Here is a 14,927-nt window from a genome sequence, read left to right as displayed (position 1 = left end):
ATAGTATACTGTAATTTAGGAAATGCAAAAAAAAAATCACAAGTTTCAGTAGCAAAAGATGTGGCTACATTAGGAGTTGTGAAGCCATTGTTCCAGCCAAAAAGAAAAAGATATTTATTCATCTCTCACATTGAGAGGCTAGAGAAGGCAGGGGTAGGTACAGGTGGGTTCTGGAGTAAGAATTAATATGATAAGTACAAATTCAGACATAATATACAACCTAATATCGGTTTCCAGACTCTATTCCTACCCCATCCCACCCACCAATCCACCTAACCATCCAACTGGCCAGGAATCATCTCATACAGTGACCTGTGGACTTCACTGGTATCTATTTTCTGATTTATAGTTTATTTCCTCATTTTAAAGCCCTTGTTTTCTATTCCTACTTTAAGTCTTTAATTCCTTTAATTCTTTAAGTCAAAATTCCTCTAAGTACCGACTATATAAATTCCTTCATTTTTCACAAGACTTTATTTCTGTGTGTACTGGAAATTTGGGGATTTCAATTTATCTTATCAATGCAGTAATGGCTTTTTGTTTTGTTTTTAACTTTGCACAAAGCTTCTCTGGCATAAACACTAATAACCACAACTGTGTTCTCTGCTCCTAATTTTCAATGCTTATAGCAAGACAAGGACTATCACAAAGTCATATCAACAGGAAAACAAACTTCTTGTTTGAAATATAAGTTATAATGTATTTTCCACTGGATAGTAATATGTAACCTATGTCACTTCCTAGGCTTCATGTTTAGATATTCTGTGCCCTCATCTGATCTGTATTCTCAGCCAAGGTGAAGTTTTCTTCCAACCTCTCCCATACATTGAACTGTAGGCTGCACCTGCCCACATCACAGTGAGCCATGCTCTAGGCCTGTGTATCCTCCGCATGCCATATTTCTTGAAGATTACCAGTCTTCCCCAATCCTGGTGTTTTTATAAATGGTAGCTACCTTTGTCTATGTCATTTTCCTTTAATATAGAATGTTATCTTTCTTGCTATATCACTGCTAATATAATCAGTGAAAATCAAGGGAGCACATAGCCTGACTTTCTAGTGCTTAGGAAATTGATCAAATAACGTCTTCTATGAAGATGCAGGAAAATATGACTTTACTCATCACTTCTATTCCATTTGATTATCACTACTTCTCATGACAGTTAATGATACCAATTTTGTTAGCTAAACCCTGTGCTTTAGGAGTTAATGGGCACTGGTGGAACAACTTGTGGTAACAGGTTCATGGACAGATAGTGACCTTAAAACTCATCAACTTGCAAACATTAAATGATTCACTTGTAAAAGGAAAAAAAAAATTCACACTGTCAGCTATGAGTGGTCTTGTATTCAGTCTGACTAAGCACAATTCTGTGAACATCAGTGGAAAGCTACTTTGTCATTTTATCATTTGGCAATCAAATGTCTCAGATATGACAAAAGATTTCACAGTCACCAAAAGTTTAGTGCCAATCTTCAAGTATTCGTCTCAAACCTTGAGACTGCTTGACACTCCCAGGGATGATGAGTAACAAGTTACACTCGTGAGAGCGTGTCTAATCTATGAAGCACAAGCGCCTGAAAAAATGGGGTCTGAATAAAAGGCCTTCCACCCTGCTCATCTATGCTCCCTAGAGGCTGTTCAAGACCAGAGCCAAAGATGACCATCTTAGCATCGGGTGTCATCTGATGGTGATGCTCTGCACAACACATTGCCCTGGGTTAGGGTGTCAGAAGACGTCTGACGTCCCTCTAGATTCCATTCCTTACTTGGTCCTTATTTCTGGTTTGAACAATAAACTACGAATATGATGTTCAGTTCTTCATCTTCCTCTTCTCCTGCTGATTGGGCACTGAGAAACACTCCAGACAACTCTGTCTCATCAAAGTATCACTCATACATAGCTTGAATAGTTTCCTCCCAACCCTGACATGCCAGATTCTTAACCTAGTTCTTACCTATCAGTTGGTTGTGAGGTCCTCAATATATTATATAACTTTATGGGGAGAGTTCTGCCTGCCTAGGTAGCTTAAGCCATTTGTGTGGGTTCTTATGACATCTCCCGGCCTTTCTGTCATAGGCACATCTGAACGGGCAAACATTTTCCACTGAGTGACTCAGAACAAAGAGGGTAACTTCACCAACTGGCAGCATCGTTAAACATGCTTCATATGTATAGAGACCTCAGTGTGAGGCTAATAAAGTCTCTGTTAGAAGATATCTACTTACTTGTTCTGTATCTTTGGAGCTCTTCTTCAGGCTTCTGTATTAAACTGTATGAATTATTACTTAAATGTTTAATAGCTGTTAACCCATGGAAACAATCACATTTTTCTAATTTTAGACGGCCCAAGAGTATACACAGCATATTTAAAATTGGAGCACAGTGACGAGAACATTAAATTCTGGATGGCATGTGAAACCTACAAGAAAATTGCCTCACGGAGGGGCAGAATTTCTAGAGCAAAGAAGCTTTACAATATCTACATCCAGCCACAGTCCCCTAGAGAGGTAACAATGGTGGGACATGGCAGTGGGGGGGGGATATCCCTTAGAAAATACTAATAACCTGAGCATCATTACATGCCAGACATATTCTATTCCAACATCTCCTAAAAATTGTATAAACTAAGAATTACTAATCTGCCAGGTGGTGATGGTGCACACCTTTAATCCCAGCACTGAGGAAGCAAAGGTAGACGGATCTGTGTGAGTTCGAGGCCAGCCTGGTCTACCTAGTGAGTTCCAGGACAGTCAGCGCTATATAGAGAAATCCTGTCTGGAAAAAGAGTTACTAATCTTATTTTTCAGTCACAAAACCTAGGAGTTAGATAATTTAATGAACTTAATGAATTCCCCCTGTGTGGTACAGTCATTATGTAGTACCATTAGGATTCAAAGGTGAGCTGTTTGATTCAAAGTCCTCTGCCCATTAGCTTATCTTAATTCCCAGCAGAGTTAAAAAGAACCAAGGGGTCATTGGAATAATTCTCTGGCAGCATAAACTTGAAATGCCATGAATGGGCAGGAGCACTTCCTCAGTAGTGTTGGTCCTGTGTGCCACCCCACTTTAGTGTAAACCCACAAACTCAGCTGACATCCATGTTGCCGTTACTGCCGTCACTTACGCTGTCTGACATTGAGACTCCTGACAGAGAGACAGCCAAAAATTACAATTCATGTTAAATGCAAGGGTAGAGGATACCATAGGAGATTTCTGTCACTTAGCATAACCCTATATTATTCAACTATTCCCACAAACCCTTATGGAAATTTCTAGTCTTCTGAGATAACCACTTCCTCCCTCTAGTTCTTCTTCACTTCTCCTCACTTGCTTCCCATTTCAGGACTTGTTTGGCCAACACAGCATTTGTGACTATTAAGGAAGGTAAAGTTGAAAGCAGCCACCAACTTCCTTTTTACTTTAAAAAGAGCCCTCCAGTTCATAAACTTCCATGTTGGCAGACAACCACTACCAAACCACCGGCATCTCCCAGATAAGCAGTGGTTTCTACAGTTTCCTGGCTGTGGATTCCATGCTTTCTTTATTGCTCTGGAATGCTAAAGGCAGATTTTTTACTTTTAAAAAGAGCAGAGGCTTAACTTCCTAAAAGTCCTTTTAGATACCTATGAAAACTTCACCCAAAACTATGCTGTTATTTTGAAAAGAAGGGTAGTAATTAAAGCATTCCATTGCAGGCATACACATTTGATTGTGCTTAACCTATCATTTCATTTTTCAGATTAACATCGACAGTACAACAAGAGAAGCTATCATCAAAAGCATTCAAGAACCCACTCAAACATGCTTTGAAGAGGCTCAAAAGATTGTGTATATGCATATGGAAATGGATTCTTATCCCAGATTTTTGAAGTCTGAAATGTACCAAAGACTTCTAAAAACTGTTCAACCCAAAAGTTCTTGAGTGCTACCCAGAAGTTCAAGCGGAAGATGGCACATTGCAAGTGTTAACTTAAATTTAGAAAAATATACAAAACAAGAATGAAAGGAGAAATGAAACAGAATCCAAGCCATAAATTGATTTCTAGTTCCCAAATGAAATGCATTCCAAACATAATGAGCTCGCAAATACTACAGCACAATTTATAGCATACTTACAGAGAGGAATTAACAGAGAAGGAGAAAGAAGCTAGCTTCATCATACAAACACTATAACATTTTTACTATACTAGGCAACTCATGATCTTTCCTCATTAAAGAAATTTAGCAGCCATAGCACAGACAACTTGTTTTAAAACCTTTGCTCTTTAAATTATGTCTCTATGTATTCTACAGATATGCTCAAAATCACTTGAATTAGTATATAAGCTTAATAGTCATGGTATAATCAATTATATTGTAGCATGAGAAGTATGAAAAATATGTTCTTAAGAGACAATTTAGCTATAAATTTTTCCTAGTAGGATGTCCATAATTGACCTCCTATATCACATATACCTTCTACATGGAAAATCTTTGTGATGAGTCTAAGTGGTTATTATGTGTGACTCATTGTTCATTTGTATTGTTTACTTTGCTATTGGGGTATAAAATTTTGTCTTTTATTTGGGGATTTGTTTCTTCACAGTATGAAATCATCATGGTGTTGGGAGCCAATAAATCGAAACTAAAAGGTAATGTGCATATTTTTCAAAGATGCCTTATTGTACCTTGCAGTACAGATTCCAAAGGGGCTGAAGTTTGTGAAAAGTAAGAAAATAGAACAAAGGGCAGTTTAACTTACTTGTTTGGTGTCACCTTTCTGTCATTTTAAAACACTGAAAGAATGTAGACTCAACCCTCAGATTTGGAGTTCTGGGGGTTCAACAAAACATACACAGGTACAAAGTTTGAACTGTAACTTTTATACTTAAAAAAAATCAAGTCTTAGCCGGGCGGTGGTGACGCATGCCTTTAATCCCAGCACTCGGGAGGCAGAGCCAGGCGGATCTCTGTGAGTTCGAGGCCAGCCTGGGCTACCAAGTGAGCTCCAGGAAAGGCGCAAAGCTATGCAGAGAAACCCTGTCTCAAAAAAAACAAAACAAAACAAAAAAATCAAGTCTTGTGTTGTTGATGGACAGGAAACATTGAAACTGATCCTCACCCTATACCAGAATCACTTTTCAATACACATGTTTTGTCTTGGTTTGACAGAGCATCTTATCCCTCTGATGAAACCAAGCTTCTCCTCTCACTGTGACTACCACATCTGCATATTGCCCGTGGTCCTTACTCCGTGGGCTAGTGTGTTTTATTGCACCTTCACGGTTCACAAGGTCCCAGGCATTTTAACTACAGCTTCCCGTGTTTAAAGGGGCAGGTGAGTAACTGCACAGCCAACCACAGTGTATTCAGGTGACAAAAAGTGCTGCGTCACTCAACCATCTGCCCCCAGCTCCAGAGATGTCAACAGAACAGTAAGTGACTCAGGGAAGAACCACTGCAAGACAGTGGGGAAGTGAATACTGTGACTCCACACAAAACCATGGAAAGAATACTAAATTTATTACTAGAAACTTAAGTTTCCCTTTGGAGTTCCAAAAATGACTGTCACATGAATTTATTCAGATCTGGGTATACTATAGAAAGTTAGAAACAAAAATGTCACAATCTCTTCAGTTTCCTTATCTTTTTTATTCATTTTACATTTTATTTATTGCGGGGTGGGTACACGTGCATGCAACAGTGCATGTGCAGAGGCACAGGGACAACTTGTAGAAGGGAGTCAGTTCTCTCTTTCTACCTCGTTGGTCTCAGGGATCAATATCAGGTTGTCGGGCTTGATGGCAAGCACCTTTATTCATTAAGACATCTCATGGGATCGAGTTTCCCTTTCTCTGCCCTCTCTTTACTTTCTCCATCTTCCTATGTCACCCACCCCAGTCTTCCACTAGCTCTGTAACCAAAGCAAACCTGGAACTTGTAATCCTCCTGCCTCAGTCTTCAATTAATTTGGATTATAGGCCTGTACCATCAAGGCCAGTACTTCAGTACTTGTAAATTAATGTTTTTCTCCATTTAGGATGATGGCGGACATAGGCTTATTATCTAGAGCCTTTTCTGTGTGTTTAAGTGCATTCCATCCAGTCCTATTTTCTCTAAGGCTTGATCGTGAAGGCATGTTGGATTTACTTGCTCAGCCATGTTTATTTGTTCTCTGTTCACAATCTAAATGTCCTTCAACAGATAAAAGGGAAATGAAGATGTGGTGCATATACATGACGGAATTCTATCCAGCTGTAACAAAAAATAAATCATGAAATTTGTAGAAAAATGGGTGAAACTAGAAAATATTACATGAGTGAAGTAACTCACACTCAGCAAGGCGAGTGCCTCTTGTTTGTGGATCCTAGCTCTGACTCTTTAGATCTGAGTATATAACCTGGAGTAACCACAGAAAGCAGGAACATAAGAAGGGAACATAGATGCAGAGATGAGAAGGAGCTTGAGAGAGGTCTAGAAAGAGGGTATAATAGGACACAAGTACTGTGAAGGAGGATGAGAAAAATGGGAGGCAGAGGGAAGGCACTACTGAGAGAAGGAGGGAGGGAGGAGAGATGATAAAGAACACTAAGGATGATTGAGAAAATCATAGGAAACCTATTGTTTTGTGTTTACTTAAGCATACATATAATATATATAAGCGTGTGTGTGTGTGTGTGTGTGTGTGTGTGTGTGTGTGTGTGTGTGTGTGTGTAATTTAAATGAAGTTATGTCACTTAGGGTGAGAATGTTCTCCCCATGAACTATAAACTATCTAACAAAAGCCCCGGTGCCGAACATGGCAAATCCTCCTTTGAGTGGTTAGGCTTGAGCACCCAAGGGACTCCTATAACTATAGACAACTGCCATTGCCCTTGGTTGCCTTCCAGAACTTGAAGGTAAGGCCTTACTACTAAAAACACCGAATGCTTCAGACACAAAACTTGGAAGAATCCAGCTGGAACTGACCTGTGAGTTTCCCCCTGTGGATTAGCTCTCATAGCATCTAGAGGTGCTACACAAACTGTCAAGGGAGAAACGAAATCAACCGTCCTACAAACCACAGCAATGGCCAGCATGGTGAGATACAATCAAGAGTGCCATGGTGACACTTCTATCTTGTTAGTAACCAACAGTCATCAAATTAGAAGGGCTTACTAAATAGGAAGAAATTCATGCCTGGTACTTTAAACCTAGCCAAGTATCTATGGCCGGTAAGTTCATGGATTCTAGAACTTATTACTACCACTTTCCTAAACCAGTATAATTCCCAGCTGTACTCTAAATACCTATTATCATCTCTACAAATAAGTGCAGCTCTCACCCCTCATCAATGAAGCTTCTTCTTGCAGCAGATAGATACCATCACGGAAAACCACAACTGGTCAAAATACAGAGAACAACTGGCTTTGGGGGTATTGTAAACTGTTTAGAAGTTTATCCCATCTGAATCTGTCTTACTGTGAATCTATTGCTTTAAACTGCAGCATGCTCCACCCACTCAGCTTCCCAACTTGGTGGTGGTAACTTTACCGCCATGCTTCCACAGACTCTAGGAAGCAGTGGATCTATTCTTCCATCCAACAGCGTGTGGCTCAGAAACCTCTTTTTTTTTTGTCTGTATTAACAAAGGCTAAATCCACCATGCAGCAGCAGTGTAATGTGCAGCTTGGAGATGCCTCATTCCCGCCATACTGCAGGTCAAGCGTGCACACGAGGAACCTGCCACATAGTAGCTCAAGCATGCAGGCACTGCTAACTTGAGAGAGACAACTAGAAAACTGTTTTAGCTCTGTTTTAGAATTTTTTTTATGCTTTTTCGGGTTTTAGGTGGAAATTCTTGCCGCACATTGGGCGCCATTTGTAGCTGAAGTTTTCCTGGTCCCACCTGGCCCATGGTCAGGACAAATCTCTCTCACCCACCAGTCCCACAGCCAAGTAAACACCTACAGAGACTTATATTACTTATAAACTGTATGGCCATGGCAGGTTTTTTTATTATCTAGTTCTTATATCTTTTTTATTTGATTTTATAATTTAATTTAATTTTACATATCAGCCATGAATTTCTTGTTCTCCCCCCTCCCACGCCCCCCCTGACTTTCTCCCCAGCAACCCCCCATTCCCATCTCCTCCAGGGCAAAGACTCCCCTGAGGATTAAGTTCAACCTGGTAGATTCAGTCCAGGCAGGTCCAGTCCCCTCCTCCCAGGCTGATCCAAGTGTCCCTGTATAAGTCCCAGGTTTCAAACAGCCAACTCATGCACTGAGTACAGGACCCAGTCCCACTGCCTAGATGCCTCCCAAACAGATCAAGCTAATCAACTGTCTCACTTATTCAGAGGGCCTGATCCAGTTGGGGGCTCCTCAGCTATTGGTTCATAGTTCATGTGTTCCCATTCGTTTGGCTATTTGTCCCTGTGCTTTATCCAACCTTGGTCTCAACAATTCTCACTCATATAAACCCTCCTCTTTCTCACCAATTGGACTCCTGGAGTTCCACCTGGGGCCTGGCCATGGATCTCTGCATCGAGTTCCCTCAGTCATTGGATGGGGTTTCTAGCACGACAATTAGGGTGGATCAAGAACAGAGAGGGAGAACAAGGAATAAGAGACCATGATAAATGAATACCATATGATAATAGGAAGAAGTAAAGTGCTAGAAAGGTCCACAGAAATCCACAAAGATACCCCTACAATAGACTACTGGCAATGGTCGAGAGAAAGCCTGAACTGACCTACTCTGGTGATAGGATGGCCAAACACCCTAATTGTCGTGCTAGTTCTTATATCTTAAATTAACCCATTTCTATAAATCTATATCTTGCCAAATGGCTCGTGGCTTACCGGTACTTTATATCTGTTTCTCTTGGCAGTGGTGGCTGGCAGTGTCTCCTGACTCAGCCTTCTCCTTCCCAGAATTCTCCTCTCTCCTTGTTCCACCTATACTTCCTACTTGGCTACTGGCCAATCAGCATTTTATTTATTAACCAATCAGAGCAACACATTTACAGCATACAGAACATCCCACAGCACCCTCCCCAAGTGATACATCTACAATACAACCCCCACACTTAAGGTCCAGAGAGCACTGCAAAAGAGGAGCCAGAAAGACTGTAAGAACCAGAAGACCAGGACATTTGCTGGGAGATAGTGCCTTCCATACGTGCCATGAAATCTTCACAGTGTGGTTACCCAAACAAGACCTATACAATGACAATACCAGTTGATATCCCAATGTGTATGGAAGACATCACGTCATGCCCCACCCCTAGATGAAGAGCTACAGGCAATTAAAAGCTGCTAAGAGGTGGAGAATCAGTCCTCTTAAGGGACTAGGGATTAGTCTCTTGATAGGTTATCCAATCCCAAACTGTCAGCCTAAAACATATATACATCTGAAGAACACTAAATGAACACAACTGGATGTATTCATGTGTGTGTGTGTGTGTGTGTGTGTGTAAATACATATATGTGACAAAACTTATTTGAATGAAGGTATGGAACAACTGAATCAGTGTCTATTCATTAACCTGATGTTTTTGAACTTTTAGTTTCAGTATATTTCAATGTTCTCATCTACAAAATAAAGTGATAACAACCTCATGATATATGTGATTGACCACATCCCATTACAAATTTGCTCCTCGTTTTCTTCTATCTTACTATCTTGGACTCACTTTAAGGAGTAATTTATTCAATATTAAAGTTTTCATGAGAAAGTAAATGATTAAATGTTTACTTTGCATTTAACAATGATTCATAGAAACCTTTAGAAAAACTTAGCTTAAGAATAGAAACTGGACCAGGCAGTGGTAGTGCACGCTTTTAATCCCAGCACTCAGGAGGCAGAGGCACGTGAATCTCTGTGAGTTCAAGGCCAGCCTGGTCTACAAAGTGAGTTCCAGGACAGGCTTCAAAAGCTGCACAGAGAATCCCTGTCTCAAGAAAACCAAAAAAAAAAAAAAAAGAAAAAAGAAAAAGAAAAAGAAAAAGAATAAGAATAGAAACTGATGGTGCACGCCTTTAATCCCAGCACTCTGAAGGCAGAGGCAGGCAGATCTCTGTGAGTTCGAGGCCAGCCTGATCTACAGAGTGAGTTCCAGAACATTCAGAGATGTTATATTGAGAAATCTTATCTCAGAAAACCAAAAAAAAAAAATAGAAACTATAAACTTGAATTCTACATCCACTTTTTCATGAGCTATCTTTCCAATAATTCTTTATAGAAGTGTGTATTTCATTTTGCTCATAATTAAAATAGTTTAGATGACTTTAACATTAATATTTCACATGCTATTATTTTTCTGCAAATTTATTAGAGAAATATTTTTGTTTGGTTAAACACAATTCAAAAATTGGCATTTGTAAAATCACTACACAGATATGTTAATATTAATACGTTTTACATGCTATCAGTTTATCCTTAGTATCTGGAGACTTATCTACTTAAAAATTAATTTTTGAGACTAGAATCCAAATATATTTATTATTTTTCATTTTTATAGAATTTTTTCAAACATTAAGGATGCAAACAATAAGACATTGTTGTCCTGGGAATTGGAAATGGCTCAATTGGTAAAGTGCCTGCCACACAAGCATAAAGAGCCGAGTTCAGATCTCCAGCATCCATGTCAAAGCTAGGTACGGCAGTGCACAGCTGGTACCCATGGACTCGGGTTGCAGAGAGACAGGTGGATCCCTGAGCATCATTAGCCAGACATCCTAGCTAAATGGGTGAGGTCCAGGTTCAGGGAGAGACTCTGCCTCAAAAACTAAGGAGATGGAGGTCGTGGAGATGCTCAGCAGTTAAGAGCACTTTCTGTTCTTGAAGAGTACCTCAGTTCAGTTCCCACCACCCACATGGTGGCTCACAACCTTCTATGACTCTAGTTCCAGTGAATCCGCTATCATCTTCTGACTTCTGAAGCCACTGGGCATGTACATGGTGCACCAATACATGCAAAGCATTCACACATACTAAAAAAACATTAAACTTCTTAAATCATAAGGTGTAGAGTGATCAAGAAAGACACATGACACCTCTGACTGTCACATGCACACATATGCTTGCACACCTACATACGTGTGTGTATGTATGTATGTGTACATGGACATATAAAACCATCACACACACACACACACACACACACACACACACACACACACACGAATTCATTACTTTTGAGTAAAGATACAATCTTTTCAGTAAGAAAATCGTGATAAAGGAATGTCTCAGAATTCAAGTATTTTGGCACAGATGAACATTTTTCTACCTATAATTCATCAGGCATACAACACTCTCATCATCTACAAAGGACTTAATACCAATTTTAGAATAATGACTATAGAAAAGACATATACGAAGTTTTCTTCAAAGGCATAAAAGATTGTAATTTAGAGAAAATAGTAAGTCCCACTGTCTAAAAATATTTTTCATATATCTAGGGCCTGAAATTCCCACCACTGATCATAGATGAAAAATAGCATCTAAACTCATAGTAGAGGCAAGAAAAAATGAATCACTAATGCTAACACATTAGCTGTTGCCTAGCAGAAAATAAAACTTGGAAAAATAAAATGCAGTAATATAGTATAGAATAGGAAAGTATGTAAGCTCAGGGAACAAAGACATTAATTAGGGACACTGTGGGCTTGAAAACAGTGAAGGGGGCAAACAGAGTGTCTTATTTATAAAAGTCTCACAGGGTTGTTAATAAAAAAATTAAACGAAGAAATAAGCTTCATGAGAATTATGTATCTTAGTAGAAAAAAATATAATGTCCCTGTGAAAAGAAAAGAATGAAGTTATTACATAAGTGACGTTTATAGAGGCCTTTGTTAAAAAACTAGCTCCCGTGGGCCAAGACGCTATACGGAGAGCCATTAATTAAGGTACATTTTCTGCTCTCAAGGACATGGCCAATGATAACAAAAGCACATAGCAGTGATGGCCAAGCACGCATGGGCAAAGGCTGCCTTGGAAACCCAGCAGAAACACCTTCCTCTACCCAGTGGAATCTGTAGATGTGCTGTTCGAGGGAACGGGAGATGTGCTGTTCGAGAGAAGCTTTGAAGAATAATTAAGAGATCTCTCAGGGAAGAGGGGAACTGGAATGGGGCAGGGGGGCAGGGGACAGGGGGGCAGGGAGAGAGGAGAGCGTGTGACACTTGGGAAGATGCAGAAGGTGGGGGTTCTGCTTGAGGGTGCTCCAAGTTCACAGCCTGGCTCCAAAGCCTAGCCGCTCTGCACGTTTCAGAAAACCACTTAACCTCATGGAAATTTATTTTATTCTTATCTACGACATAATACAATTAATTTACTGATATAGGCTTCTATATTGAGAAGGAGCACAAAAAGTAGCCATATCAGTCACCTAAAAAGCCCAAATGAAAGGAAATACAAGTGGAGCACTTGCCAATGAGGAAAAGAGAAATGTTTCTGAGAGAGAAATTGTGAACAGATCAGATTTGAAAGAGGGAGAGATCACAGATGATCCGGTTTCTAAAGCAACTATCGTGATAAGTTCAAGTACCATCATATGAGAAAGTGACGTAAGCAGGATTTGGAGAACATGCTGAGGGTGTAGTGATCACATGCAGCAAGTGGGACTCAGGAACAAGGTGGAGGTCGGATTACAAATCTGGAACCCTTAAGTGTGATGGTCAGCCTTGTCAACTTGGAACAATCCACAATCACTCAAGAAGAGAGTCTCAGTGACTTATTAACAGGTGTGGGAAGACCCAGCCCCCTGGAGGCATCACCATTGCCTAAGGGGGAAGAACTGGAGGGGTCTGGAACTGCATAAGAGTGGAGAATTGGAGGAAAGCAGAAGCAAACAAGCAAGCAGGACGTACATGCATTCATGGCTCTCTGCTCTTGACCGTGGAGACAATGCAACTAGCTAGTTTCAGTCCTTGCCACCTTAACTTCCTGCTGTCATAGACTATAACCTGTAATTGTAAGCTAAAATAAACCTCCTCTCTCCTAAGTGGCTTTTTATGCCGGTGTTCTATCAAAGCAACAGAAATAAGACTAGAGCCATTTGTAACACTGAGTCACTGAGGGAGTGGTCCTGAGAGGGGGAGCTGTGCAGGAGATCAAGCCGAAACTCACAAGGAACAATCAAACCTAGGAAACAAAGCAATGGGCTAATGATTCCTAGATGTTCACTGTAGGCTCATTATGATGTTGTGGCAATGATAAAGATGATCTGTTAAATTTTAAGTAGTAGTATTCGGTGTTTTGACACACTGATTCATTCAAAAAATTGTTAAACATCTATGTGAACCAGTATGGTGATCAGATGTAGAAACGAATCTACTACCAACAAACCAATCAGAAAATGTCTTCATGAACCTTACAATGTCTGTAGGTAGTAAAAGAAATAAGGCAATTTTATTTTTAAAAAGATCACACAAGATTACAATAAGTTCTATAAATAAAGTAAAAACTAGATAATAGAGAGTGAGAGAGGAGCAGAGGGATGTACTGGAGAAAGTTGTTGGGCTCATGTTTTCATAGTACACACACACACACACACACACACACACACATACACACACACACACACACAAAATTCACTTTCTGGCATTACTAACCAAAGGCAAGGAACCCAAGGTTTTAAGAAATTAATTAACATGCATATGTGTGCATGTATATACTTGTTATATTGAATACAAGCTCTACTCTCTTTGCATATTTTAAAATATGTACTTTAAAATCTCAGTATTATTAACTATAAACAAAATATTGTACAGTAAATCTATGGATTTTATTCATCTTACATAACTGAAAATTCATGCTCAATGATTAGCAACTCTGCAGGTCCTTTTTCCCCTGAACTGGAGAAAGCACCATGCTATTCAAGTTTAATTACTGTAAACATCTCAGATTTCTAGAATCATGAAATATTTATCCTTCTTTGATGTGCTTCTTTTGTTTAGCAATATGCTCTGAACATTCATCTATAGTGTTACAAAATATAGGACCTTTTATGTTAAATAATATTGTATTGCAAGAAGAGAACATGGCTTAATCTACCCATTCAGTAATGTCATAATGTCTGTGTTCTGTTCTGGTCGCATTTCCTTGGTGATTATTAACATTTTACATGGTTTTGTATAATTACTTGCTCTGCATGTATCTTCTTTATAACATGGAACTTGCATAGAAGTAAATACATGAACCAATGTAATTAAACACCATGACTGGAAATAAGAAGGCAAGAAGGGGAAGGTGACCAGAGAGGGCAGTAGAGAAGAGACGCAAAAGCAGAGAAGATCTAAGCACAATACCTTCATGTACAGAAATGTCACCACTAAAATGTTTTAATTGATATAATTAATATCTGTTAATAAATAACAAAAGGGAAGAGATGATACTGGAGAAATTGATACATTCAAACAGGAGAATAAAGCATATCCTAATTTTATGTCACACATAAAACTCAACTCAAAATGCATAAACATAATTCAAACATAGGAGTTGAAACTGCACCCTCTCCCCACAAAAAAAAATCCAAGGGAAAGATTCATGAAACCAGCTTTAGCAATGATGTCCTTCATATTACACCAAAACATGAACAGCAAAAATAAAAGGAGACAAGTCAGTCTACATCAAACCTAACACCTCTATAAAGCAAAGAAAATAATAACAGGGAAATACAGTGAACGTCACCCTGGACAATGGGAGAAAGCATTTGCAAACCATCTGGTAAGAAGTTAGTATCCAAATATATAACTCCTACAACCAGGGGGAAAGAAACCTAACAACCTATGTTAACATTGTTTAAGGATTTGAATAAATCACTTTCCTTTGGTGTACCTTAATGAGAACCAAAATTATTTCCTGATATTCATACCTTATCCATTGTAAGTGCAGCTTCCCATAAACAAGCAAAGTATAGAGAAAGTATACGATGACTTTATTTGCATAAATCTA

The 14,927-nt window shown here is 39.3% G+C and overlaps 1 protein-coding gene and 1 long non-coding RNA gene across 2 annotated transcripts in view; one reads left to right on the top strand and one right to left on the bottom strand.

The window, feature by feature from the left end:
• The window catches only part of Rgs13 (regulator of G protein signaling 13), a 29,657-nt gene extending 25,419 nt beyond the window's left edge, over positions 1–4,238 (top strand). Inside the window, exons 6-7 of the mRNA XM_006975354.4 lie at positions 2,346–2,512; positions 3,745–4,238. Of these exons, the coding sequence (XP_006975416.3) occupies positions 2,346–2,512; positions 3,745–3,927 (350 nt within the window). The 3' untranslated portion in view covers positions 3,928–4,238. The remainder of the gene's footprint in view (positions 1–2,345; positions 2,513–3,744) is intronic.
• LOC143267798 (uncharacterized) overlaps positions 1–14,927 on the bottom strand; it is a 291,852-nt gene that overhangs the window by 156,586 nt on the left and 120,339 nt on the right. The gene's annotated exons all lie outside the window — the stretch shown is intronic.

The sequence above is a fragment of the Peromyscus maniculatus genome, chromosome 11 (genome assembly GCF_049852395.1).
Source record: "Peromyscus maniculatus bairdii isolate BWxNUB_F1_BW_parent chromosome 11, HU_Pman_BW_mat_3.1, whole genome shotgun sequence".
Lineage (NCBI taxonomy): Eukaryota > Metazoa > Chordata > Mammalia > Rodentia > Cricetidae > Peromyscus > Peromyscus maniculatus.
Note: the sequence above shows the minus strand (reverse complement) of the source record. Positions and strands in the feature narration are given on the sequence as shown.